General features: G+C 41.7%; 1 protein-coding gene and 2 long non-coding RNA genes across 4 annotated transcripts in view; 1 reads left to right on the forward strand and 2 right to left on the reverse strand.

Annotated features, from left to right (window-relative positions):
- The window catches only part of DHTKD1 (dehydrogenase E1 and transketolase domain containing 1), a 47,766-nt gene extending 40,763 nt beyond the window's left edge, over nucleotides 1-7,003 (reverse strand). For both annotated transcript variants that reach the window (XM_070601232.1, XM_070601231.1), the window contains exon 1: nucleotides 6,715-7,003. In XM_070601232.1, the coding sequence (XP_070457333.1) occupies nucleotides 6,715-6,871 (157 nt within the window). In that variant the 5' untranslated portion in view covers nucleotides 6,872-7,003. The remainder of the gene's footprint in view (nucleotides 1-6,714) is intronic.
- A 59-nt stretch (nucleotides 7,004-7,062) lies between these two features.
- Nucleotides 7,063-14,273, forward strand: LOC139080438 (uncharacterized). The gene is made up of 2 exons (XR_011534950.1): nucleotides 7,063-7,163; nucleotides 13,935-14,273. It is a non-coding gene; the product is annotated as an uncharacterized lncRNA (long non-coding RNA).
- A 6,353-nt stretch (nucleotides 14,274-20,626) lies between these two features.
- Nucleotides 20,627-27,703, reverse strand: LOC139080456 (uncharacterized). Its single transcript, XR_011534981.1, has 2 exons — nucleotides 27,613-27,703; nucleotides 20,627-21,070 (listed from the first exon to the last, which is right to left on the reverse strand). It is a non-coding gene; the product is annotated as an uncharacterized lncRNA (long non-coding RNA).
- Between the last annotated feature and the right edge of the window lie 56 nt (nucleotides 27,704-27,759).

Consider the following 27,759-nt stretch of genomic DNA (forward strand, 5'->3'; position numbering starts at 1 on the left):
GTCCCCCCATGTGCAGAAGAGTAGCTGAGGCCCAAAGAGGTCATGTGGCTAACAAAAGGTGACATAGGTAAAGAAGCAGCTGGAATTTGAATTCAAGCATATTTGACTTCAATACAATGTTTTATCCATTACACTCTAATAACAATTCAAAAGGGAAGTCCACAGCCTATAGTGAAAGGGATGAGAGAATTAGAAGTTATTGAGACATTAAAAACAACAACAAAAAGTACAAGAACTAATGTCATTAGCTTTTTTTGGTCTACATTTGTGCTCCAGAATCATCCAGATTTTTAAAAATCTCTAATGCAATCAGATTTTCTTCAACCATTTTCCCCATGACTCCAGTAAAGGTTCCTGTTATTTCTAACATGCAATGTATCTACAACCTCACTTCAACTACTAAGGCTCATTGCCAAGGTCAGTAACCACCAAACACTGTTTGGAATCCTATGGCTTCCATCTCCTGAGGGTCTCTAAATTCTGCTATGTTTTTTATAATCCAAATCCTCCATAGTGAAACTTATATCCATGAATCACCACTCCTAAACCCACCTCCACTTTAAATTGGGATTGTTGATGAACAAATCCAAGTGACGTGAAAACTGAGGTTTACCCAGGTTAAAGTACAAGCTGCAAGTAATAGTCAGTTACAAAGGACGCTCATTATAGGTCAAATTTTAACTAGTGAAACTACTGCCATCCCAAAGGTTACTAGAAGCAAATTCAGTATCTCTCTAAAGCCTAAGACAATGAAAGTCTTAGCGAATGATGTAGTCATCCTCTGCAGGCATTGATTCTCAGCCAAGACAAACATATGCAGAAAGAAGGCTGATGAAGCACAAAGAGGAGAAGGGAGGAACCGTACCTCTGACCACACCTCCTCCCACTTCGCTGTCACCTTTGATATGGGAGGATGCCATGTGTCCATTTTGACTAGGGTTGTCCTTTGATTTACATTGCCAATACCATAGAGTTATGTACATGAGCCATCACACTAACTCAGTCATTCCCTTCAACCAAGATGGTACCTTTTAGGACAACTGGCAGGGTCATGAAAAAGAATAGAGCTGATCAAACCACATCCTTGGCCTCATCAGCATCCTGTTCTAATTAACGGAACTGGCCATGAGCACACACTTACAGAGAATTTAAGGAAAAACACAGCAAGTCTTAATCGTCTTCATCAGCAAAAAAGAAGTTATTCCTTTTTCTAAAACATAGTAATATAGTGTATTACCCAATACACAAAGTGCTTCCTTTCTTGATACATGGTGTTATGGTTGTACATGCTAAATTCAGATGCACTAAATGTCACAAGTAAATTGTATATACAGAACCTTATTTCCATTTCTCAGTAGGAATAAATCATTTAATAAATATTCAGCTAAGTGTAGACATAAGAGGAACATAAGACAAGGTCTTTACCAGGCAGGATCTCACAAGGCAAGTGAGAAGATGATCACTACACAACACTGCACACAGTCAGAAAAGTTCAATAGAGTCCTAGGGCCCACACCGAGAGTTGGGGGTGTTCAGATTTGGATAGCCTGGAATTGTCTAGAAAGATATCATATGAACAGCATATAATATCAAGCTAAAGAATTTGGATTTTATTCTGAGAGGCAAAGTAGAGCCTTTTGAGACCCGAGTAGGAAAATGACTCAAAGAAACCAATGGTTTAGAAAGACTGGACTATGCTGGAAGAGAACGAGGCTGTAAATGATAACACCAGTGAGGTCAGCAGTTTCACCTTTTTGAAGACATGGATCTCTGAGAATTGAATGGAAGCTGTGGGCCCTTTGCCTAGAAACAGACACACACAGAGATGCGCAAAGTATACAGACTTTCCGAAAGCTATTCACAGGGAGCCATGGGCCCAGGATAAGAACCCTTGAATTAAACTATTTTTTCGCAGCAGACCAGACTGAAGGCCTAGACCAGGATCCTAGTTAGTGAAAATATAAAGAAAACATAGCTTTCAGAAATACAGTGCTCAAAATTTCATATGAAGTATGAGGTGGAAAAGTTGAAGGTGGATTGCTTACCCAAGGTTTTTATAATACATCTGGAGCAAAGACACCAAAACTCCCAATATCCATTCCCCTTTCTCTTTCATAGTAATAGACAGTTGAGTATATGATTTTTTTCCAGCCTTCCATGCAGCCAGTGTGGCCATGTGACTAAGTTCTGACCAATGAGAAGGTAGTAGAAGTGACGTATACAACTGGTGGGTTTGCCCTTAAAGGAAAGGGTGTTCTCTTCCCTTCCCCCTTTCTTCCTTCTTGCTGGTCAGTATGTGGATACAGCGGTGAGCCATCCTGGACCAGAGTTGAGAGCAACACCCACAAGAGGGGAAGAGACAACACAGAAGGGGCTTGACGCCCTATGACTTTCAGAGCAAAGCTGTCATACCAGCTCAGACTCTTACTCACTTTACTTAAGTCACTGTTATTCCAGGTGTCAGGCACAGCCCCTGCACTCATCCTTTCTAAGACAGAATTTGGTACCCAAGGTGGGTTGCTGCCATAGTAGAACCTAAAATGCATACGACACCGGCTTAGCAGTCGGGCAATGGATGCCAAGGACCCAGATATTTCAGACTAGAAAGCTGATCAGCAGTGCTATGCTATCTGATAAAACATTTAGTAAAACTGTCACCTGTGACATCCTGAAAGGCTGACTACATGCCCACAGAGCCTAGAGCTCAACAGCATGGGTTCATTGTTTCTCGTCATTTTCTGGAAAACCCTGGGAGAAAGATGAGGTCAAGTTGGAACTAGCAAATCAACAAGCAGAGATGGAGGGAAATTCAGCTCTGCTAACAGCGGGTAACCTCTGTCTGTGGCCTCAGTACCCAGAAGGTGGACTGTGGCAAGGTTGGAAAAGTAGAAGCAATTAGAAAAAGTGGTTCTGAAGAGGCCATCTTAGCAGGAGATAAGAGAACAGATGAAACCCTTCTTCAAGCACCTTCTAGTAAGCAGTCTATCAGACAACAGGAGCCAGCTGAGCTTTGGATCAGATAAAGGGTGTTGCCTTCCCAGTCCAGCATGTTATTTCAAATGGTCTCAAGGTAAGCACCCTTAAATTGAGGGAGCTCCATGGGTAGAGCACAGAAGCAGTAAATAAAAGACCAGAGTTTTCAGCCTTAAAAACTAACTGTAGATGAGATCTTGCTCATGGAATGACCAGAAGCAAAAAGACTGCAGACCTGTGAATTTTATTTAAAAAACTGCCAAAGAAATCCCAACTCCCCCCAGAAAAAAAACCTGTAATTGATGACCCCCTAAAGGAACTCTCAGGTTCCTAACCTAATCAAAATAGAGTAGGTTGTGGAAGGTGTGCAGCCCCCAAGGGGGGCCTACTCCCCAGAGCCCATGTCAGAGGCAGCCACAGAAGATAATAGCTAAGGAACAATCTATAAGGCAATGCCAGGGAAACAGAGAGGGCAGAGCTGAGGGCCGAATAAACTGGTGGACTTACTAAATCGCCACATCAAGGAGCTTTCTCATTCCTTCCCAAGAGGATTTGATAACTGGTTGGAACCAGTCCTCATCCTTTCCTTTTTAAGGATGGGAGTTTCCTTTGTATACTGAATGTGTATATATGAGGCGGATGGCAGTTCATAGAATTCCAGACCAGGAGGAGCCACAACCAGACCTGATAGAGAGGGCTGCACATTCCCCGGAGATAATGGACTTTGAGCTGGATTCAGGAAATGAACAGAGGAGAGAAGAGGTGAATACATTCTATGTATGGGAAGAAAAGCTTAGAATATTTGAGTGGCCAAAGGGGTCAAGTGTGGTGATTACTAGTTATTTTCCAGTATTTATTTTCCTCTTCTCAAAATAATTTTTAGCTGCTGCACTGCCACCTTGAATAAAGACTATACTTTTGGGGCCAGCCCCATGGCTGAGTGGTTAAATTCATGCGCTCTGCTTCGGCGGCCCAGGGTTTCTCTGGTTTGGATCCTGGGTGCGGACATGGCACCCCTCATCAGGCCATGCTGAGGTGGCGTCCCACATGCCACAATTAGAAAGGATCCACAAGTAAAATATACAACTATGTACTGCAGGGGGCGGGGGGGGGGGCAGGTAATGGGGAGAAGAAAGAAGAATTAAATCTTAAAAAAAAAAAAGACTACACTTTCTAGTCTCCTTTGCAAATATATACTGACAGAGTTCTAGCCAATGAGATGCTACTGGAAGCGACACATACAAGTCACCTTCCTCCTTTCTCCCACACAGCCTAGTAGGAGATAAGGACCCACAAAAAGAGTTACAACAAAATAATATGACGAGTTCTGAAACAGAAAGAAGGAAAACCTGCCACAGATCTATATGCAATGGTAATTTTGAAGAAAGTTACAGAATGGCCCACTTGCCTGCAAGTTTTATTCAGAGTATTTAAAAAATAAGGAAAATGAAAATAAAGTTATTGCCCTTAGCAACAAAATTTCTTAAGCCAGATTATGTAACTGTGCAACAACTGTTTCCTGGTATTGATTTTACTCTTCCCTCCCAATACCATACGAGATGGTACCCTCTGCCTGCAGTTTTAAAGCCATACTGAACTTTCAAATTTCACCAAGCACCTCACAATACAGCAAGTTCATTACTAGCAAGAGAGGGAGAGAGGACAACTTGGTGATGAGGAGATTATATATAAAATCAACTCCAGAGATTTTTGTGTGTGTGTCTGTAGGAAGAGTCGCCCCAAGCTAACACCTGTTGCCAATCTTCTTCTTTTTGCTTGAGGAAGAGTAGCCCTGAGCTAACATCTGTGCCCATTTCCCTCTATTTTGTATGTGGGTGCTCCCACAGCATGGCTTGATGAGTGACGTAGGTCTCCACCTGGGATCTGAACCTGCAAACCCTGGGCCAGTGAAGTAGGGCGTGCTGAACTTTACTACGCTATGGGGCCAGCCCCCAGAGATATTTTTTAAACCACACTAGCCCAAAGCTCCTAAGATGATTCAGATATAGTCTTCCAGTTAAGAACCACCAGCCCAGGTTTTTCCAAGGCAAGGCTTAATTCTCAGCTACCAGGCTGTTAATAGGAATCAAATAGAGACCCGATTGTAAGGGAAAACCTCAAATGAGATCACAATCAAATTGTGCATTGAGATCATGCTAACATGATCCTAAATGAAGAAGGGATTGTCAAACACGTCCTGCACACATATCCCTTCTGACTGTAACAGTATTTGGCCACAGGTGGCCGTGCAATTCCTGCTAGAGAATCACCTGGGATGCCTGATGAGAATACATACTCCTGAACCTCATCTCAGCTCACCGACTTAGAACCCAGAGGGGAGGGCGTGGGAGGGAGGGAGGCCTAGGAACTGGCATTTTAAACATCATTCAAAGTGATTTCAGTGCACATATTTGAAAACAATTGACATAAAATTCTTTGTTTTTTTTAAAGACTGGCACCTGAGCTAACATCTGTTGCCAATCTTCATTTTTTTCCTTCTTCTTCTCCCCAAAGCCCTCCAGTACATAGTTTTATATTCTAATTGTAGGTCCTTCTGGTTGTGCAATGTGGGAGCCGTCTCAGCATGGCTTGATGAGTGGTGCTAGGTCCACACCCAGGATCCTAACTGGCAAAACCCTGGGCCACCAAAGCAGAGCACAGGAACCTAACCACTTGGCCTCAGGGCAGCCCCTGACATAAAATTCTTGACACTCAATTTGCAGAGTGAAATAAGATACCTATCGTCCTACCCTCAAGAGATTAACAATCTGATTGGCCAAAATGCCTTCTCTAAGAAAATCCCATTGCATTCAAGCGAGAGAAATCAGGTTTATTCTAAATGCTCCCTGAGGTCAAGAGCAAAATACTGAGGTTTCAGTGTGTGATGTAAGATTCAAATGTCAGGTCCTTAGATCATGAAGGGGACCTTCATTGTTAACTAATAACCAGATCAACGACACCAAATGATTTTCTTCTAATAATCTATCTGTATTTATCTTTTGTCCTGTGAGGATGAATAAAGATACAATAACTTTGGAGCATAAACCAAATACTCAAAATTAGTCTCTTGTACAGGAGCATGCAAGAGAGGTTCCAAAAACTGATATTCGTGTCTCCTAATCCATTAAAACCGCTAGTAACATGGTTCCAAGTTCAGCAAAGAGTTTTAAACTCTGAAATTAAAGTAAGAGGCTACTTAGGTCGAGGAGATAAACAATAAATACTATGCTGTGGTCCAAGATCAACTAGCTGCCCTCTTCACCGCAGCAGCACAGTCGTGATCCCCACACATCCAGCTCGCAGGAGCCTTGGAGATGGCCCTGGAAATGTATCTTGTTAAACTCCAGGAGCTGGGAGATCTTTGAACTTTTCTTTTCCCGCAGCTCCGCCTCCGCAAAGAACTAAACTCCCACATGTTTACAACCAAGGAATAGAAAAAAGACCTCACAAAACCAGTCACTGCTCGAAAGACAGATCACTCAAGCGTGGAACCCACGCTGACACCCAGACCTCAGGGTTCCCCACCTACCGAGGCTGGACAGAGAGTGACCCAGACACTGACAACACCCACACCTGCCCCCCTCCGCCCCCTTACCTCCCCCTCCTCCCCACCAGACTGCACGCGCACTGCAGGCCCCCTGAAGCCCGACCTACACCCCAACAAAACCCCACCGCAGGCCAGGCAGGGAGGCCCCCTGCCTCCCCAGCCCCCACGCCCACCGCCCGGGCCCCATCCCGGACCTGGGGGGCGCGCCAGGCCGCCCCGGGGCTCCCGGCTCTCGGGCTTCCTCGGCCGGTAGCCGTAGACACCCTTCTCCGTCTGGTAACCGCGCTGGAGGAGTAGCCGAGGGGCCCGGCCGAGGCTCCGTCTTGCTGCTGCCACAGTGGCCGAGGCCATGTCCCGCCTGATCCCCTGGCCCGGAGGACGAGGGTCAGCAGCTGCCGGGGCTGCGGGGGAACCTAGGCACTCGCCACGCGGGAGGCGGGAGGCAGGAGGCGGGAGCCCCGCCCCGGGACAACGCCCCCGCGCCTGATTGGCCGGGGCCGGCCCCTCTGCGCCAATCCAGGCCAGCGGCCCACGAGGGAAGCCACGCCCCTGGAGCCGGCTGGACTCGCGTGATCTTAGAGACTGAACGCAGCCCTGGATTTGGGAAAGAGGTAGTGCTGAGCGGCGGCTTACCGGCTTTCTGGTACAAAACTTTATATTTCTCTATATCCTGCGCCCACCACCCCTCTGCTGGAAGCTGCAGAGCACGACCACACAGACATGATGTAGGTTATCACAGAGAAAGGAAAAAAGAGCTATAAGCTGCACAGACAGTGGCTGGGACTGAGACCAAGGGACGCAAGAAGAAAAGGTCATGTGAGGGAACCGGAAAGTCAATATCCTCCTTTTTTTTTTCTTTAGGCAACATTGAGGGAGAAAGTAAAAATTAAGGGAGGAGGAGCCTGTAAGAAAGGGATAGAATGGAGTGAAAAGCAATTAGACGTGGAAAATTTAGTAACACTACAGAGGAGAGGGCTAAAGGATTGGAAGTTGTCAGTGAATGGTGTGTTGGCATTTGAGATTTTAGAAACGGGATAATTGCCTGTCAGTCCTGCCCCAGGGCATGGTCCCTGGAGGGGCTTGCTGCAGTGGGGTGGAGGTTAAAACTGTCAGAGCTAGGACCACCTCCAGCCCCCACCTCGTGGCCTAGTGGTTAAGTTCCATGCTCTGCTTCGGAGGCCGGGGTTCAGTTCTGGGCGCAGACGTACACCACTTGTCAGTGGCCATGCTATGACAGTGACCCACATACAAACATAGAGGAGGATTGGCACAGATGTTAGCTCAGGACTAATCTTCCTCAGGAAAAAAAAAAGTCAGAGCTAAAGTTAAGTTCCAATGAGATTAGGCTGCAGGACGGGGTCTTCTACATGGACAATGAAATAGCCTAGGAAAATGGTGGGCTTTTCGTACAATTTTGTCATTATCAGTTTCTGCCTGTCTTTGTCATTAGATTGTGAACTCCTTGAGGCCAGGAATAGTGCTTTATTCATGTTTGTATTTTAATTTCCCAAATAATGATTGATACATAGTAACACATTAAAAATTAAATGGATGGCACCATCAAGGGAATGAGAAGACAAGGCACAGACTGGGAGAAAACATTTGTGAAAGACATATCTGATCATAATGATGGATACGTGTCATTATACATATGTCCAAAGCCATAGAATGTACAACACCAGAGTGAACCCCAATGTAAACCATGGACTTTGGGTGATGATGTGTCAATGTAGATTCAACAACTGTAACAAATGTACCACTCTAATAGGGATGTTGATAATAGGGGAGGTTATGCGTGTGTGGGGGCAGGGGGTCTATGAGAAATCTCTGTACCTTCCCCTCAATTTTGCTGTGAACCCAAAACTGCTCTAAAAATATAAAGTCTTTAAAAAAAAAGACATGCCTGATAAAGGGGACTGCTATCCCAGCTATACAAAGAACTCTTAAAATTCAACAATAAGAAAGTGAACAACCTGATTTTTAAAATGGGCCAAAGATCTTAACAGACACCTCATCAAAGAAGAAATACAGATGGCAAATAGGCATATGAGAGGATGCTCCACATTATATATCATCAGAAAAATGCAAATTAAAACAATGAGATGCGACCATACACCTATTAGAATGGTGAAAATACATAACACTGACAATACAAATTCCGGGGAAGATGTGGAGCAATAGGAACTCTCATAAGTTGCTGGAGGGAATGCAAAATGGTACAGCCACTTTGGAAGAGAGTTTGGCAGTTTCTTACAAAACAAAAACATACTCTTAACATATAATCCAGCAATCACACTCCTTGGAGTTGAAAACTTATGGACATTCAAAAACTGGCACATGGTTGTTTACAGCAACTTTGTTTATAGTTGCCAAAACTTGGAAGCAAGCAAGATCTCCTTTGATAGGTAAATGGGTAAATGAACTGCAGTGCATGCACACAATGGAATATTATTTAGCACTGCAGAGAAATGAGCTATCGAGCCATGAAGAGACATGGAGGAAATGTAAATGCCTATTATTAAGTGAAAGAAGCCAATCTGAAAAGGCTACATACTGTATGATTCCAACTATATGACATCCTGGAAAAGGTAAAACTACGAAGACAGTAAAAAGATCAGTGGTTGCCAGGGGTTGGAGGGAGGGAGAGCTGAATAGGCAGAGCACAGAGGATTTTAAGGATAGTGAAAATACTCTGTATGACACTATAATGGTGGACATATGTCACTGTGTGTTTGTCCAAACCCATAAAACGTACAACGCCAGAGTGAACCGTGGACTTTGGGTGATAACAATGTGTCAAGTAGGTTCGCTGATTGTAACAAATGTACCATCTGGTGGGAGATGTTGCTAGTGGGAGAGGCTGTGCACATGTGGGAGTAGGGAGTATATGGGAAATCATTGTACCTTCCTCTCAATTTGCTGTGAAGTTAAAACTGCTCTAAAAAAGAAACTCTCTCAAAAAAAAAAAAAATTAGATGGGAGCATGGCTGAATGAATGAATGAATAAAAACAAACTATGTTGTTAATGCCACAATCTCTGGAAGTCAAATGGAGTTTAAAAAAAAAAAAGTGTTTATGAAGAAGACTGTGGTTCGGATGCAAAGTCTGAATAAAGTGAGCAGGAGATTTGAGAGAGACAGCGCGGAGGATGATTGAGAGAAATAGAACCAGATGGCATAGGTTCTGAAGGGATAAAGATTTATGTGAAGGAAAAGTAATATTTGAAGCAGTACCCATCCAATCCCCTATTCACAGACAGTGAGGCGGGGATCAGCTCTCAGGCAAGAGGTGGACGGCACATTCTACAAAGATACCTACGCTTTAGGTCGTAGGATGAAAGCAAAACCATTTTCCCCTATAGAATTGTCACCCTTTAGCAATTAAAATGCTTCTAGGAAGTAAGTGGGTACTTGTACCTTTTCCTAGCAAGAAAGAGGTTATATGGCTTAGCTAGTTCTTTTAAGATAACAGAAAACACAATGAGTATTAGGAACTCCTGACTGCTAGCATTGCTTTTCCACAAATGAAGCTCCAGGAGTTCTCAGGACTATGTCATAGAAGGATTAAGTGGGGCCAGCATGTGGCCAAGTGGTTAAGTTCAAGCGCTCTGCTTCAGCGGCCCGGGGTTTCACGGGTTTGGATCCTGGGTGCAGACATGGCACCGCTCTTCAGGCCATGCCGAGGCAGCGTCCCACATAGCACAACCAGAGGGACCTACAACTAGAATATACAGCTGTGTACTGGGGGGCTTTGGGGAGAAAAAGGAAAAATTAAATCATTAAAAAAAAAGGATTAAGTGTTTAGACTTGAATATCTCAGATTCACAAGACCCCTCAGTTGCGCCTGACACATCCTACACTGCAGGTTCACTTTGCACTCCATTTCATTCACCTGTTCCATTTAAGAAAGAGACGGACTTTTGGGTTTTGGCTAAGGAAAAGAAAGTACAGATTTCAAAAACTGTCAAAACAATCTTTCCCAATTAATGACCATATTCAAATTCAATGTCTTTTGATTAATGCTATTATGGTATCTCTTGAATTCTCAACACAGTTCCAAATTTCTGGGTTGAGCATGGTGAAGCATGGATGTCAAAACCACTTCTTCCTTCCAAGAAATGATTTTGGAATTACAGTCCTTTGCAAGTAATAAGCAGTCAAGACACCCCTGTCAGGTGAACGTGTAGGCAACGGCTGGGAAGCCAAGTGATGAGAGAGCAGAGATCGTCTTCCCCACACTGGCTTTGGGAGAACTAGGTTTTAGATTGTGCCTTGTATTTCCTTGGGCCGTCTTGGTCACCAAACGGAGAGAGAACTTCATCTGACTCTCTATGTCACAATCTCACCATCTGGTGTTCTTATCTCCCAAAGAAAAACAAAACATGGACATAAATGAATTAAAATAAGAGCATTCAATTTTTAAAAAATCCACTGCAGAAAAAGAATTATTATAATCATTAATAGGTTCTTAATGCTATTTTAAAACTATAGTCAATATAATTTAGTTTGACAGTTTTATTATTCTTGGAAAATGTAAATGTTTTCTTCTCTTTTTCACTGCTATATTATTTCTATGTAGAATATGGACATATAGAGTTATATAGAGACAGTTCTGTAGATAGTTCTATATAGATATCTAGAATTAAAAGGTAATGCTGTAGTAGTTGAAATGAGCCCTGTGCTGGGTGTCAGGCTACCAGGTTCTAATTCCATCTTTCCCATTGATTGGCTGTGTGACCTTGAGACTATATGACATTGAGAAGACACAGCCTCTGTTTCCTCATGTTCTACCCTGTCTTTAAAGTTCCTTCAAGGGGCTGGCCCCGCGGCCGAGTGGTTAAGTTCGCATGCTCTGCTTCAGCAGCCCAGGGTTTCGCTGGTTCAGATCCTGGGCGTGGACTATAGCACCGCTCATCAGGCCATGTTGAGGCAGCATCCCACATGCCACAACTAGAAGGACCCACAACTAAAATATACAACTATGTACTGGGGGGAGATTTGGGGAGAATAAGCAAAAAAAAAAGAAGATTGTCAACAGGTGCCAATATTTAAAAAAAACAGGTGATTGGCTCAGGTGCCAATCTTTAAAAAAAAAGTTCCTTCAAATTCTAAATGTTTTTGATTCTAAACCTTAATATAAAAGGAAAAGGCTGTGTATTCAGCCACTAGATGAGAAGTTGAGAATGTGGTTTCACTTATTCATACAATGGAATGCTATACAGAAATTAAAAATGAATGAACTAGATCTAGACACTCAACACAGAAATTGAGCCGGAGAATATAAAGTGGAGAGGAGAAAAATGATAGAAATGATATTCACACAAGTTTTAAAAATATGCCAAATTGGTCTATATGTTTTTATGACTATGTACACATATAGTTAAAGTATAAATATATGGATAGGTATGATGCATACTAATTTCAGTAAATTTGGTTGTTTGGGGTCAGGGGGAGAAATAGGATGAGTAAGGCAAGGCTTTGATGATTTCTGCAATGCTTTAGTTTTTTAGAAAATTCCGAAATGTTTCAAAATGTTAGTATTTGTCAAATTGTGGGGGGTGGGAGCATGGGTATTCATTTTACAATTCTCCGTACTTTTCAGCATTTTAAAATATTTTAAATTTTAAACATTAAAATATATTTTAAGAATTATAACTGAAAATTGGAAAAAGTAAACAGTGTTATCCCCTCAATGAGTTCTACCCTGATAACCCTTCTTAAAATTGCAACTAACCTTATCACCCCTCATAATTCTGCTGCCATTTACCCTGCTCTGCTTGTTATCCCTACCATCACATGTATCATTTCCTAACATATCATGTAATCTGTTTATCCTTTTTTATCTTTCTCCCCTGACTAAAATGGAAGTGCCGAGAGGGCAAAGATCTTTGTAGGTTTTGCTCACTGTTGTATCTTAAGTGCCTAGAATAGCGCCTGGCACACAACACACACCCCGGAAACATTTGTTCACTGAATATGTGGTGTTAGAGCCTGGTTGACTGTGTTCAAATCCTGGTGCTACCGCCTACTAGCTGTTGGACCTTGGGCAAGTTATTCAAACTCTCTAAGCCTCGGTTTCCCTATCTGTAAAATGGGAAGTGTAATAGTGCCTGCCTGATAGGGTCGGTGTAACTACATGTGAATCCCTTTAGAACAGCATCTGACATATTGGAAGCACTCAGTACATATTAGTGCACCTTCTTCTTATTGTTGTTATTGTTGCAAGGTCTTCTCCATGGTAGTGGCCCTCAGCATGATTCCTGGGATTTAATGATCTTGAACCTGTGTGAGGCCTGATGAGCAAGTCTGTGCTAATTAGCAATTAGCAATGACTAAGTGTGAGAATAGGAATATCCTGGGTATCAAGTGAAGGGGTTCAGGGTATGCTACCAGCTGAAGGCAGTTGAAAAGAAGCAGGTATAAGAAAACCCCTGTCCTCCACCCCCACTAGGAAAGGCAGGACGATTCTTAATCACTGGAGACAACTCCAGACTCTTATCAGCCCAGAGAAGGCACCAGAGCAAGCTACGTGACAAACACTGCTAGAACAAGCCCTATCTTCCATTAGTGCCTCCATATACTTACCTTCTAGAATTTGCCTCCCCTAAAAGCCTAAAGCCTTGTCCTTTGTCTTGTCACTTCACAAATTTACTGTTTTTTGGTTAAGATGCTATACGAGCCCAAGTTCTAACCACTCTTTTGAGTTATTCCTCACTTTGTATGTGCTATGTACATGTTAATAAGCTCTGTTTGTTTTTCTCTTGTTAGTCTGTCTTTTGTCAGTCTCATTCACAGGGCCCCAGTCAGAGAGTCTAGGAAGGTAGAGGGAAAAAGTTTTCCCCCCTTCTGCAGCTTATTCTATCTCATTAATAAAGTGTTCAAATATGCGAATAGGCAGTTTATCAGGCTTGAAATGGGCTTTTTTTCTTTTTTTTTTTGGTAAGGAAGATTGGCCCTGAGCTAACATCTGTTGCCAATTTTCCTTTTTTTCTCCCCAAAGCCCTATTACATAGTTGTATATCCTAGTCGCAAGTCATTCTAGTTCTCTATGTGGGATGCTACCACAGCGTGGCTTGATGAGCAGTGTGTAGGTCCATGCCCAGGATCTGAACTAGCGAACCCCAGGCCACTGAAGTAGAGCACATGAACTTAACCACTCGGCCATGCCCTAGAAATGGGCCTATTTTATTTTTGAAAAAAGAAATTTTCTTGGGTTCTTTACTTTTTAAAGCATTAAGCATACTAGAATTTATCCTTGTGAAGCTAGACTAATTTCTTCCACCAGCAACTTTTTCTTAAAAGGTATTCTCAAATTATCACGACAATGGGGCACATACATGCATTTTTACACTTTATGTATACACCAAATTTATCTATCACCAGTTGACTAATTTCATTTTTCTTTCTTACTACAGCCCACTTTTCTTAGAGATGTTAAGAAGAGTAGAGTATACAGGATCAACCATTCAGACCCAGGAGGGTGAGAAGAAAAAGGTGAAATTTACTCAAATGAATCCTTTCAGCTGAAAAATAACATCCTTTCTCTTTTGCTGTTACTTAACCTCATTTCTTTCCTGATTAATACAAAGTCCTTAAAAAATGATTGCTTCTTAATTTCTTTTCTTTCCTCTGGCTAATACCAAGGGTCTTCTCTTTGTTCTCATGATTTTCCTCCCAACGTTGTGAAATAAAAACGTATTTATGTAAGTATATGTATACAACATGTAATATTAAAATAATAATGGTTATCATCATATTAGTTGTCTATTGCTGTGTAACAAATGACCCCACAATGTAGTGGCTTGAAACAACAAACATATACTATCCCACAGTTTTTGTAGGTCGGTAATCTGGGTACAGCTTAGCTCAGTGCCTCTGGTTTAAGGCCTCTAACAAGGTTGTAGTCAGACTGTCAGTTAAAATTCTGATCTCATCTGGAGGCTCAACTGGGGGTGGATCAACTTTCACTCCACCCACATGGGTTTGGGGCAAGATTGAGTTCCTCATTGGCTATTGGCCAGAAGCCTTCCTCCATTCTTTGCTGTGTGGGCCTCTCCAAAGGGTAGCTCACAACATGGCAGTTGGCTACCCTCAGAGAGAGAAAGAGAGAACCCAAGATGAAGCCACAACCTTTTTGTAAACTAATATTGGTATTAAGACCACATCACCTCTGCTGCGTATATTCAGTGAAATTAGTCACTAAATCCAGCCTACGCTTGAGGAGAGAGAATTACACAAGGGCGTGAATACCAGGAGGCAGAGATTCTTGAGGACCATCTTACAGGACACCTACCACACCCACTTGACCATTTTTAGAAAGGTGTGACTAAAGGGTGCACAGTGTTCAGCCTTTTGGCTTGTCAATCACCTACTCTTTCATATAATTCTTCCACTGGCTGCCATGACACTCTTGTTAGCTTTGATAGCCCTCTTCTATTCTTCCTGTTTCTACTCTGAATCCTTTTTCAGTCATTTTCCTCTTCCAACTTCTGATTTTCCGTCTCTGTACTTACTCTCAGAAAGTCCATCTATCACGATTGAGACTACCAGTCCAGCTCTCTCACTTGTGTTCTGCGAAATCGTTTATGAATTTAACCAAGTTGATCTCTCCACCTTCTGAATTCCTATAGCAGGTAGAGGCATGGGACATTTAACATTTATTTTTTTTCTTTGCTTATCTTGTCTCCCAAGAGATGAAATTTTTGAGGGTGGGGATCATGTTTTTAACTGTTTGCTTATATCTTGAGTGCTCCTTCCAATTCTGACATTGTATAACTCAATGACTCATATCTCCTACTGAACATGGTAGAACAGGACTTCGTTTTGCTTTATTGAAAATCAATCTATCGTATATTCATCTAGTGGGAAGTAGCAGGCATTTATTTATTCAATTAATATTTATTGAGTACTTACTATATGCCAGCACTGCTAAGTGCTTTGGGATACAGCAGTGAAGAAGTCAGACATGGTGCCTACTTGTAGGAGCTTACAGTCTAAGCAAATAGATAGAAGTTAAACAAATAATCATACGAATAATTAATTATAATTGTAAAAGTGCCATGAAGGGCAAGTATAGGATGTACAAAAGCAGATAACTGGGGGAAATGTTATCTAGGCTGGAAGATTATGGAAACTGAAACCTTCAAATGAAGTCGGAGTTAGGCAAGCAAGAAGAGGTGTCAAGGATAAACAACTCCAAAATCAAGTTCTCACAAGCTCCTTGTCTTATCCCACTGCCTAGTAAAGGAGGGAGCATATTTTTAAAGATTTGATTTTTCCTTTTTCTCCCCAAGCTCCCTGGTACATAGTTGTATATTTTTTAGATGTGGGTCCTTCTAGTTGTGGCATGTGGACGCCACCTCAGCATGGCTTGATGAGCGGTGCCATATCTGTGCCCAGGATCTGAACTGGCAAAACCCTGGGCCGCCGCAGCAGAACGCATGAACTTAACCACTCGGCCATGAGGCTGGCCCCAAAAGCACCATCTTTTTAAAAAAATTTTCTTGAGAAAGATTAGCCCTGAGCTAACGTCTGCTGCCAATCCTCCTTTTTTTAAAAGTTTTTTTTTTTTGCTGAGGAAGACTGGCCCTGAGCTAACACCCATGCCCATCTTCCTCTACTTTATATGTGGGACGCCTGCCACCGTATGGCTTCACAAGTGGTACATAGGTGCGCACCCAGGATCCGAACCAGGAACCCGGGCCACCAAAGCGGAGCATGTGAACTTAACTGCTGCACCACCTGGCCAGCCCCTAAAGTACCACCTTTTTTGAGCATCTTCTCTACTTGTCTCGTGGTCTTGCTTTCACTTCGCTTCCCCTTTCATCATTTCATCATAGTCATAACAACTATAATGTCAACATATTGTCTTTAAAAAGTCCTGTAAATGTGGCTCTTTTGGAAAAAGTCCTCAAGATATGGGATCTGCTCCCTTCCTTGCTTTGCTTCTGGAGCAACTGAGCGGATGTTGAGCTCATTGACTGAGATGAGGAACAGTGGAACGTGGCAAGGAAAGTTTATTTGGGACATTTGAGTTATATCTGTGATATTAAGTAGATCTGTCAACTAGGCAGTTGGAGACACCTGCCTGGAGTTCAGAAGAAAGGCAGAGGATGGAAAAATAAATTTGACAGTTTTCAATGTATAGGTGTTATCAAGATCTTGGGTATGAATCCTTGTAATCCTAGGGAGCTCAAAGTTTAAAGATTGAGATGAGAAGGAGTTCCCAGCAAACGAAACTGAGATAAAGATAGAAAATTTTGAGGAAACAGGGTTTTTGGAGGGAGACATCTGGGTTCAGATTTTATCTTTGCTAATTATTAATTATGTGACACATAGCTAACAGTGGTCACATCTCACATTGGATCACATCTCAGTTTCTACCTGTGTAATGGAGATAGTTATGCCTATCTTAGAGAAAGCTAGCACAGGGTCATGGCTAGGTCACTTCTCATCTCAACTACCTGACACTTACCACCTGGGATCGTGGGTAGGTTCCCTAATTTCTCTGTCCCTCATTTTTCCCATTAGCAAAATGGACTTAATAATACCTAGCACATTGGGTTATTGGAGGATTAAATCATTAATGCACGTAAAAAGTGTAGGATGATATCTGACGCATAGTAAAGAATGAACGGTAGCTGCTATCATCATTGAGCTGTTTTAAAATAAAGGGAACAGATGTAAAGGACTTACCACGTAGTAAGTACCCAAAAGATGATAGCTACTGTTGTTAGCTTATTATTATAATTATTAATCTGCTGTCGAATGTTGGGTATGAAAAGATTAATTCAAAGTAGTATCCCTGTTTAGATGAGTCCTTCAATAAGTCGGGAGAAAGGAGGTGAAACACAATGAAATGGCTATCTCTACAGCTTCCACGGGGAAAATTTAGGGACGTACAATGTATACATTATCATGTCTGCAGTGCGGAACCTTCCCGAAGAAAAATAAGCTAGAAAGAGCACCCATTCCTTATCTTTAGCAGCTGATACAAGAAGTGAAGTGACGTCAGACTCTCTGGATAATGACTCTTTTTCCAGCTATATTTCTCAGTGTGACAATATCATTCTAGGTTATGAAGGCAACCACTTTTCACTTGGATTCTTAAAACTTGGAAGCTGTGACAAGGTGTGTTGCCAAAAATCAAATTACAATAATGAAGTTAGGGATCATAAAGTCTAATCTACTCATTTTGAAAATGGAGGCATCTGAGTCACAGACAGGTTACAAATGACTTGCCCTAGTTTCGCTGTGTTACACAGATAGCAGCCGAGCTCTCAGACCAGACACCAGGTCTTTGATTTGAGCTATCCTGGGTACAGATTTAGCAAGACACTGTTCTGACCCAGGCAGACATTCTTGGTTTATTATGCATATCGGCCGATCTTGTTAGAACTAGATTATAAAATCATGTCTTTTCTTATTCGATATTCTGAGTGTGTAAAAGGGGATATTTGTGTTATCATGTGTGTGGTATTCAGTTGTAATATGTGGGGGAAACATCCTAGATTGGGAGGAAATATTACATAAGAGCAGGAACTTTGGAATCAGACAGTCCTGAGTGGAGATTCTATTTAGTAGCTATGTCATCCTGGGCACATCATTTAACTACCCTATTCTCCCCATCTATATAAACAAGGAAAACAGTATCTACCAAACAGTCATTGGGTGAATTAATGCCTGACACACACCAAGAAAGAAGCATCTGTTTATTTCTCTCCTTCATCCATTCAACTACTCAGTGTTAGAAACTTGAATTAGCTTTAATGGAAATCACAAAAAGGGATATGGAATCCTATATTTGGACTGTTAAGAATTGGTGTATTGCTTGGTAAATAAAAATGAAACTCCAGTCTATGATTGTTTCCTTTAAAATATTGTGTTCTTTTCACTCTAGTTTAATCCCACATTCCTGCATCAGTACACAGGTTTGTCTCCCTCTTCCAAGAAAGCTTTTGTAGAGGAGGAAAAGTTTTCCTCTACCCTCTTAGGTTCTTTTCCTAAGGTGTGTGAATTAAACTGACAAATTTTATTGATGTTTTTAATTTTACATGTGCTGGGGCTACACAGAAAGGAAGTGGAAAGTCAAAGAAACAGAGTCAGAAGTTTATATACCATTTTAACAAAGGGTAATAAATTACAGAGAAGTGACTAGATGAAAGAAAAAGGGGTTTGGGTTTCTAGGGGCAGTAAATTGTGGCAAGGTAAATATATAGGCAAACTAATGGAACATAAGAGTTATTTTAGTAAGGTTTGTGCAGACTCATCTGGTGTTGACTTCCCATCTTCATGGATAAATCTCCCAGAGAGGGAATTTATGGCAGTCCTCATTTCTCAGAAGCTTCTGCTTTTAGTCAGGTAAACAGAACTCCAGGTAGGTTTCTTTCTGCATTTGTTGATTCTCAATTGCCTTCAGTCCAAAATAATCTATATGCTAAAGTAGCATATTTTGGGGTGGCATATTCTTTTCCTTTTCTTTCTTTGGTGAGGAAGATTGGCCCTGAGCTAACGTCTGTTGCCAATCCTCCTCTTTTTGCTTGAGGAAGATTGTCACTGAGCTAACATCTGTGCCAATCTTCCTCTATTTTGTATGTGGGACGCCACCACAGCATGGTTTGATGAGCAATGTGTAGGTCCACACCCAGGATCCCAGCCCACGAACCCCGGGCCACCAAAGTGGAATGTGTGAACTTAACCACTCTGCCATTGGGCTGGCTCCTGGGGTGGCATATTCTAATCCCCTTCACATTCATTCACTTATTAGGTCCTTCTATCAAAATGTTATTAAGTGCCTTCTATGGCCCCAGGACACAAAGATTAATAAGCTACAAATCATAGCTTCAAGGAGCTCACAGTCTTAATGGGAAAACAAATATAAACAAATTATTTCAGCATAATGAATGTTATAATAGAGATGTTCAGAGGCTGCTATGGGAACCCAGGTATTGAAGCCTAATTTGACATATGTGGGGAGGTGGTGATAAAGAATGACTTCCCAAGGAATAATGCTTGAGCTACTAGTCTGGAAACGTTCATGGGAGAAAGGGCCTTCTAGGCAAAGGCATAATATGTGCACTAAGGGAAGAGGACGTCCAGTACATGCAGGTTATTTATTAAGGCTAGAGCTTAGACCTGTGGGAAGGAGCAGGAAATGAGACTAGCTATATAGGCAAGAGCTATATAATATTAAGGGCTCTTGCTAAGGACTCTAAATTTTACCCTGTAAGTCAGTGGCTTCCAAAGTGGGTTGGCACAAAGGAGTATGAAAGATGATCCATTAAGGCAAAAATATTAGAACTTCTATTTTTGTTTTTTCTTATCTTTTCTATTTTGAGGTGTGTGCTATAATGTATACAATTGTGTAGTATTACGTAGCACACAGTTTATATCTAAGCAAATATACACGGATGGGGAGTGTATGCCCTCCTTTCCTCCCCACAGAATTATACGATCAAAGAAGTTTGGAGACTATTGCCATTGAGGGTTTTTTCCAAGGGGAGGTGAAGGATTAGATTTCTGTTTGAAACAATACTCTCTAAGGTCAGTAGGGAGCAAAATTAGAAGCAATTAGGGAGGATAACCCAGAGGTGGCTTCCAATAGTGTGGGTTTGTGTTGATGTGAGCCTGAACTAAGGCTGTGGCAGTGGAGATACAAAGGAGGACCCAGTCAAGATCTTTTTAAAACATACCAATTGCATTTTGATAAGGAATGATGAGTGGGGACTTTGGAACTATTGGGGAGGAAAAACTTTTCCTCTACCCTCTTATGTTCTTTTTTATTTTTCTCACTTTTTTTTTTTTTTTTTTTGTGGAAGATTAGCCCTGAGCTAACATCTGCCTCCAATCCTCCTCTTTTTTGCTGAGCAAGACTGGTCCTGAGGTAACATCCGTGCCCATCTTCCTTTACTTTATAGTGGGATGCCTGCCATAGCATGGCTTCATAAACAGTGTGTAGGTCTGTGCCCAAGATCTGAACTGGTGAACCCTGGGCCACCAAAGCAGAGTGCATGAACTTAATCGCTATGCTGCCGGGCCGGCTCCTAGCCTCTTATGTTCTTTATTTGGGAGTGTGTGAATTAAACTAACAAAAGACATCAACAGGAGAAAAGGTATACAAACTTTATTAATATTTACACGCATAGGAGTTCACAGAAAAGAAACACAAAGAAGCAGTTAAAACTCAGGGGCTTAGATACCATTTTAGCAAAGGAAAGGGAGCTTGGGTTTCAAGGAATGACAAATCGTGGGAAGTGACTAGGAAATATAAGGGGGAACTGATGGAAGATAAGGGTTCTTCTAGCAAGGTCTGTTTATACAAACCCAGCTGGGTGTTGACTCTCCATCTCTGGTGATAGGATCAGTCTCCTCTTCTTGATATGGGGGTGGATGGCTTCACAAACGGAAATTCATGCCCTGCTTTTAGGCAGATAAGGGAAGTTCTAGAGGACTCTTCCTGTATCTGTTGATTCTCAATTGTCTTCAGCTCAAAATAATCCTCATGACGAAGTGTTGTATTTTGGTGTACCCTGATCCCCTTTAGCATCATTCACTGAAAAAATAAAAATAGAAAAAGAAGTAGATGGGATTGGAGACCAATATTAAGTTCAGATTTGAACATTTTAGGTTTGAAATATATGTGGAATATATCATCACAGACGTCACACAGCCAAGACTTAGAAATATAGGTCAGGAAGTAAAGAATTAAGGCCAGTTAGATGACATAGGGTTAGCTTTCTCATCAGGTATGCATTAGTTCCCCCAAAGAATCTTGAGTATGGTTATTCTGCTGGACAGATCAAAGCAAGAGCAGAATTAGAGACGATATTTACAAACCTCTGTCATTATTGGTTACAATAGCTAAGAACCCTCTTCCTTTTTTCTTCTTTTTTTTTGTTTTACTGAGGTATAATTGACAAATAAAATTGTAAGATATTTAAAGTGTACATTGCAGTGATTTGACTTTTCCCTTTTCTTTTTAATCTTTAAAGTTCATTGTCCTGGCAGGCTTCATAATCCTGGGGTAAGACATGTCAGGTGCACTGGTTTCTCATCGGTGTTAAGGCAAAGACAGGGCTGTTTAAGCACTATTTATGCAAGTTGCAAAGCCATTTAGACGATTGTGTTTACTGTTGCAAAAATGATTTAGTAATAGCTGAGGCTTATGGAGTATATACTATGAACACTGTGCTGATTTTATTTGACTTACCTCATTTACTATTCACAAAACTCTACGAAAAGGTACTATTATTATCACAATTTTTAAGAACAAAAAGATGTGAAGTTCAAAAAGCTAGGAAAGGTTACAACTAGAATTTGACTTTATATAGTCTAACTTTAGAGATGTGTGTTTCTTGCTTTCCACTGTGACTTCCAAACCATTTCTCTTCCAACCTCTTTCAAAAGCCTTGGCTCCTTTGGACTCATTTCTTCTGTCTGTACCACCAGCTCCTGCAGCTCTCCAGAAACCACCTTCTGATGTCCTAGTCAGTCCACTTTAATTCACTGAAGTGTTGGTTCTTTTGTCACTGTTTTCTTTGCAGCCTCCACCGTTGTCAATCCGTTAACCCTCACACATACGCAGCATTTCCTTTAACTTCCCTCCACACCCAGCTTCAATTCCACCATCTTTCATTAGGACAAAGAGAAATAGGAACAATAGGATATATTGCAGTATATGAGGAAGCCATCTGGTGTACAACTAATTCAAGCTGACTTTGCTTTTCCAAAAGGGCCTCATGTGGCCATTGAGTATGCATTGTTTATACGATTTAAACATTTCCTATGGCAAGAACAAATGCCCTTAAGATAAAGATGCAACTTCCATCCACACTGGCATTTCCTTAAGGATAAGCATCTTTCCCTAGGCTAGGAACTGATTGCTGCACCCACCTGTGACCACCCAGCTCACCTGTGATCACCCAGCTAGAGACAACAGACCAGCCACCCTGCTGTGTCCACCGAGACAGCAAACCTACGACCTGCTGTGTCCATCAATTGCTGTGCCGACAGAGCAGTCTCATGACTATTGTAAAAGGGACATTTCAATCACATGTGAAACATCCTCTTTGAGGGTATATAACCACTCTGGACATCTCACTTCCTTGGTGTCCTTCCTTCCTTGGGGAAGGCAGGCCCCAGGCTATGGTCCTCATATTTTGGCTCAGAATAAACTCATCCAAATTTTCATTTATGGATTATTTTCATTGACAATTATAATCATTCTCTTGCAAACACCCATAATTCCCTTACTCTTCTCTCTCTGTCATTACTCTTGTGGGAAAAAGAAAAAGTCACTCCCTGATAAAACCTAACTGTTCATTTCTTCTGGAGAAATTGGCATATGTAGGCTGGATGGCTTTACTTAAAATCCATGACCACAAACCCCAGGTAGCTTTCCAGCACGACCTGGCAATCCTCACTACGCATCTCCTTTGCTTTCACACTCTTCAAGGCGTCTGTCTCTTCCCTATTTTCTCTTTTTTCAAACCTCCCACACTCTCTCCCTTGCCTCACGCTTAGCTGATGACTTTGCCTCCAATTTCATTGAGAAAATAGGAACAATCAAAGAGGAAGTGCCTCATAGTTGTCCCTTGAAATCTACAAGCCTATCTGTACATGCAGCCATTTTTGTCTTCCCTCTTAATAGCATGGAGAACTGCCCTCGCTTCTATCAAAGACACTCTCACCCTTGTACTTGAGATTCTGTTCCTTCCACTACCACAAGGAGTTTGCTCCTCCGTCATCTTTTTTCCTCCTTCCTGCATCATTAAGATTTCCCTCTCTTATTGGATCATTCCCATTAGTATACATTCTTTCCATCTCTCATTAAAAAATACAAAAAAGATATAAAAGTGAAAGACACGAAAAAACAAAATACTCTCTGACCTCACTTCTCCTAGAGTTACATTTTCCTGCTGCTCTTTACAATAAAATTTCTCAAATACCTGTCTTCACTTTTTCCATCTCCAACTTAGTCTTGAACTATTCCAATCTGTCCCCTCTCCTTCACTGAACTGCCTTCTACAAAGTCAACGCCGATCCCTCTGGTGTCCATTCAATGAGCACTTCTCTGTCCTCATATTATTTGTTCTCTCAGTAACACGTGAGGTAGTTAACTATTTTTCTTTCTTAAAGTACCTCTTTTCTTGGCTTTCACGACACTACATTCTCCAAGTTTTCCCCTTCCTCACTCAGTCTCGTTTTTAGAGACCTAATCTCTATACTTGGAAGTTTCTCAGGGCTTCGTCCTGGACCCTCTTCTCTTATTATTACATTTTCTTTGGTCATCTCATCCTTTCCTATGGCTTTAAATACTAGCTGTATCGATAAAGCTCAAATTTTCATCTCTAGGCCAGAACTCTCCTCTGAGTTCCCATCACCCATTTGATATCTGTAGTTGGATAACTAGGACCTTCTAATTCTTCAGGTTTTAATTCGAATCTTGCATTATTAAAGAAGGCTTTCCTGACCACTCTACAGTAGCCACACTCTTCTCTCTCTCCAGGTACATTTCCCTGTTTATTTCCTTTGTAGCATTCATTCTAATCATTTAACTTTTTTTATTTGCTTATTTGCTATCTACCTCCTGCATTGGACTATAATCTCATTTATTGGACTTTCAGTATTTTCTATGCTCTTTTCTAAGCATTCTATAAGTCTTACGATCTAATTTGTTTTTTTGACTACCCATGTTTGGTAAAAGCCAAAAAAAAAAAAAAAAAGAGTAGCCTTACTTTGCTTCACTTCTAGTTTGTGAAATTAATAGAAGCCAGTGTTAGCAAACTGATTTTCAATCTTTCAGTTCCATGACAAATTTCAATATGGTTTGGTAACTAGTATTATTACGTTTCATATGCTCAATATTTACATTTGTTTAAATGCACTCTCAACACTTAGATTTGTTATTGAATGGATACATCTCAGCACATTCATTTTAGAAACTGTTAAGTAGAGAGACAGAAGTAAAGTTGTTTGAAAAATTCCCAGCAGAGATAAACCATGAAGAGATGAGTGCCTAAAGAAACACGTAGCTTTCACTAGCTTAAATTAGTTAAACTAGACACGAGCTTCTAAAAGACAGAGCTGGATTTGTTCCAGGTACAGCACACACCCAGCAGAGCACCATGTAGTTCACTTTACATGAGGCCTGTTGTTTTAAACTCAGGGTTTGTCCTGCCCTGTAATTATAATCTTTCCTTTGCCTTTGCTTTCTTCTGTAAAGCAGCATTATAACAAGGTTTTAAGTAGAAAAACAGTATGACGTAAATATACATATATGGCAGGTTTTTTCCCCACATAGTATAGTTCTGGCAAAAAGAATAATGAACATTTTTGAGAATTTTCTCAAATAATGACACATCTAGACAAACCCTTAATGTAATTTCTGAAAATAGTGAAATTTGTATTATTATCAGCATGTAAAAATGATGGCTTCTTCAGAGCAATGTGTTTCTTCCAGTTAGAGATTGCAATGAGAGCCTCACATCAGAAGGCTTTTGGTGGCTGGCTTGACATTGATACCGGCTGAACACAAGGTTGACACAAGGGAAGCCATATTGTAGAAAAGAGACCATGTTGTAACTGAATGACCTCTGCCTAACTAACCCAGCTGGATAAGCACCCTCCAGGAGATCTAACTGCTCCTTAGATTTTATGATTTCTGCTTGTGCATGTACCTCTCAGCTATAAGACGATAACATTGTTCTTTTGAGTTCCTTAGGAATGTGATGACCCTGGACAGAGAGTTTACGCTGATAGCCATCAGCAATGAAAACTGAAAGATCTGGTGTGGCGACTCCTGGGTCAACATTCCTAACCCCTCCCCTATATCCCACTGGCTTATATAACTGCTTCAAGATTCTATGCCCTCCTTAAGATGGTTCTTTTGGATGTTAGTCGGCCATCTTCCCCTTTGCTAGCAAGCTGTAATAAAACGCCCTTTCTTGGGCCAGCCCCGTGGCACAGTGGTTAAGTTTGCACATTCCGCTCCTCAGGGGCCCAGGGTTTGCTGGTTTGGATCCTGGGTGTGGACATGGCACCACTTGGCAAAAGCCATGCTGTGGCAGGCATCCCACGTATAAAGTAGAAGAAGATGGGCACGGATGTTAGCTCAGGGCCAGTCTTCCTTAGCAAAAACAGGAGGATTGACAGTAGTTGGCTCAGTGCTAATCGTCCTCAAAAAAAAAAAAATGCCCTTTCTTTGCCACCATCTTGCCCCTTGACCACTGGCTTTTGTCTTGTAGCTTGCAGAACGTGCCAGTTGCGTGGTAACAACATCCTTCTCTAGAAAGAAAAGAATTGGCAGCATTTTCAGTCTAGGTAAAAGCGTGCACAAAGGAAGTGGATATAGCAGAAAGAACTTGGGGTTTTGAAGTGACTTAAGTATAATACTAGATAAGACACTTACTAGTTCTGTGATCTTGAGTAAATTATTTAATCTTTCTGTGACTCAGTTTCTATAAAATGGGGATCATAATACTTACCTACAGGATAATTGTGATTAATTAAAACAACAAATGTAAAAAAGCAAATGCTCAATAAAAATGTCCTCCTTTCTTTTGATCCCTGTACTCACATGATTTCCTCTTAACACCTGATGAAAAGCAAAGATTGAGTTAGTTTAAGGTAAGAAGGACTTATTTATCAACAGCACAGGTAAATCTTCTTAAGGCAGTCAGATAAAATGTGAACAAGAAAACTTTAAAGAGAAACGTGGTGGCTATTACCAGAACAGTGTTTGGGGACAGTTCTCTTATAATGGTTCATCAATGGTACACAACAGGGGTATCTGTCTTTCTCTTTTACAACCTTCTTTTACAACAAATGACTGACCTATTGGTAATGGGTTTTTTTTCCTCCTAAGACTAGTCCTGAACTAGCATCTGTTGCCAATCCCCTTCTTTTTTTTTTTTTTTCCGAGGAAGATTACCCCTGAGTTAACGTCTGTGCCCATCTTCCTCTATTTTATATGTGGGACACCTGTCACAGCATGGCTTGCTGAGTGGTGTGTAGGTCAGTGCCTGGGGTTCCAAACTGGTGAAACCCGGGCTGCCAAAGTGGAGGGAACTTAACCACTGTGCCACTTAACACTGTGTGTAGAGGCTGGCTCCCCTCTTCTTTCTTCTTTTGCTTGAGAAAGTATAGCCCTGAGCTAACATCTGTGACAATCTTCCTCTACTTTATACGTGGGCTGCTGCCACAGAATGGCTGGCCAGTGGTGTGTATCCGCACCTGGGAACGGAACCCATGAACCCACACGTCAAAGCCACGGGGCTGACCCCTATTGGCAGTGTTTTGAAAAAAAAAAAAAAAATTAAACAGCATCAACAGTCAGTTTGGGAGGGTCACTTGCCTGCTAAGAATAAACGGGAAGTAAAACAGCAGAGGCAAACGCGCAAAAGCTGAATAAAAGGGAACCTGACGCTCGCCTCAAGGATCCAAGGTTGGCAGCAGCTCATTTTGCGGGTTTGGATATCGGCTGGGGCGCAGCATGTCAAGCAAGAGTCAAGACCAGTTTTGCACCTTTGTTCCTTTGGCTTCTGACCAGCCAAAGCTGACCGACCTGTACGAACACCCGGTCAGATCATGTTGGCAGCCCCTAGCACTGTTTGATAAAAATCGGAAGCCAGATGCACAAATTCAGCAATTTAAGAGGGAATAAGTCGCGTGGATAAGCTGATGCCCATTTTTAAAAGTCGACTCGGTTTCGCATTCGGAAGAAAGGACAAGACTGGCCAATTTTTCAAACGGGTGATTTCATTCAATAGCCCAGGGAGATCATTTCATTGTACTTTTTAAAATTTGCTTGCTAGAACATGGTACTTTCTACGATCCGTATGGGAAAAGCCTTGATTCTTCTTCACTCTGGGATGTTCTGATGTCGAACATCTAAAACTGCTTCTGGAAATTCCCCCACGGGGACTTTCCCAGTCTTTCTAGGCCACTCTTAAATCTAGACCCATTCCTAACCAACTTCTACCTTTTTCACCAGCCATATTCTCGTAGCCTCTCCAGTTTCCAATTCCCTAAATCTTCAACCTCACCTCTAGAATTAGCCCAATCAAACTTTCCCTTCTTAGACCTCTTCCTTACGTTCGCTCCAGGAAACTCCCATGAGAGTCACGTGGCCAAACTTGTCCTTAATGGCGCTCCGTAATTCTCCTACTGTTCCACCGCCCTTCCCTACCTCCTGTTAGCTCCGCCCCGCCCCATTCTCGCTTTCCCCCTCGGCCCCCGCCC

This window comes from Equus przewalskii, chromosome 30 (assembly GCF_037783145.1).
Source record: "Equus przewalskii isolate Varuska chromosome 30, EquPr2, whole genome shotgun sequence".
In the NCBI taxonomy this organism is placed as follows: Eukaryota; Metazoa; Chordata; class Mammalia; order Perissodactyla; family Equidae; genus Equus; species Equus przewalskii.